Genomic DNA, 447 nt, shown 5'->3' with positions numbered 1-447 from the left:
CCAGCTCCAACCCCAGCGCTGGCTTTGCCCACCCCCCCCACTGACACCCCCACGCTGGGGTTGCTCCTGCAGCACCAGGCAGGATGATTTCTTCATCCTCCACGAGAACGATGCTGATAACTTCTTGGAGTCCATCTTCAAGACGGAGCTGATCAGCCTGCTGTGCAAGCGCTACGAGGAGCTCACCCGCTCCAAGCTGCGCCTCTCCTTCAAGGACACGTAAGGGTAGAAGCCAGGAGAGGTGACCAAGCAGGACCAGGGTCCTGCCACCCTGGCCTCATGGCTTCTCTCTCTCCCTAGACTACAGTTTCGGGTGAAGAAGGAGGGCTGGGGTGGTGGTGGCACCCGCAGTGTCACCTTCATCAGAGGACAGGGTGACATGGCTGCCCTCAAAGCTGGAGGCAAAACCCTGACGGTCAGCATTGGGGACGGGCTCCCCAGGAATGC

The 447-nt window shown here is 60.4% G+C and overlaps 1 protein-coding gene across 1 annotated transcript in view; it reads left to right on the top strand.

Moving 5' to 3' along the window:
* MYO1F (myosin IF) overlaps positions 1–445 on the top strand; it is a gene marked incomplete at its 3' end in the record, with an annotated part of 11,507 nt that extends 11,062 nt beyond the window's left edge. The window contains exons 22-23 of the mRNA XM_010002336.1: positions 5–219; positions 301–445. Of these exons, the coding sequence (XP_010000638.1) occupies positions 5–219; positions 301–445 (360 nt within the window). The remainder of the gene's footprint in view (positions 1–4; positions 220–300) is intronic.
* Between the last annotated feature and the right edge of the window lie 2 nt (positions 446–447).

The sequence above is a fragment of the Chaetura pelagica genome, unplaced genomic scaffold (genome assembly GCF_000747805.2).
Source record: "Chaetura pelagica isolate M959 unplaced genomic scaffold, ChaPel_1.0 scaffold58, whole genome shotgun sequence".
In the NCBI taxonomy this organism is placed as follows: Eukaryota; Metazoa; Chordata; class Aves; order Apodiformes; family Apodidae; genus Chaetura; species Chaetura pelagica.
Note: the sequence above shows the minus strand (reverse complement) of the source record. Positions and strands in the feature narration are given on the sequence as shown.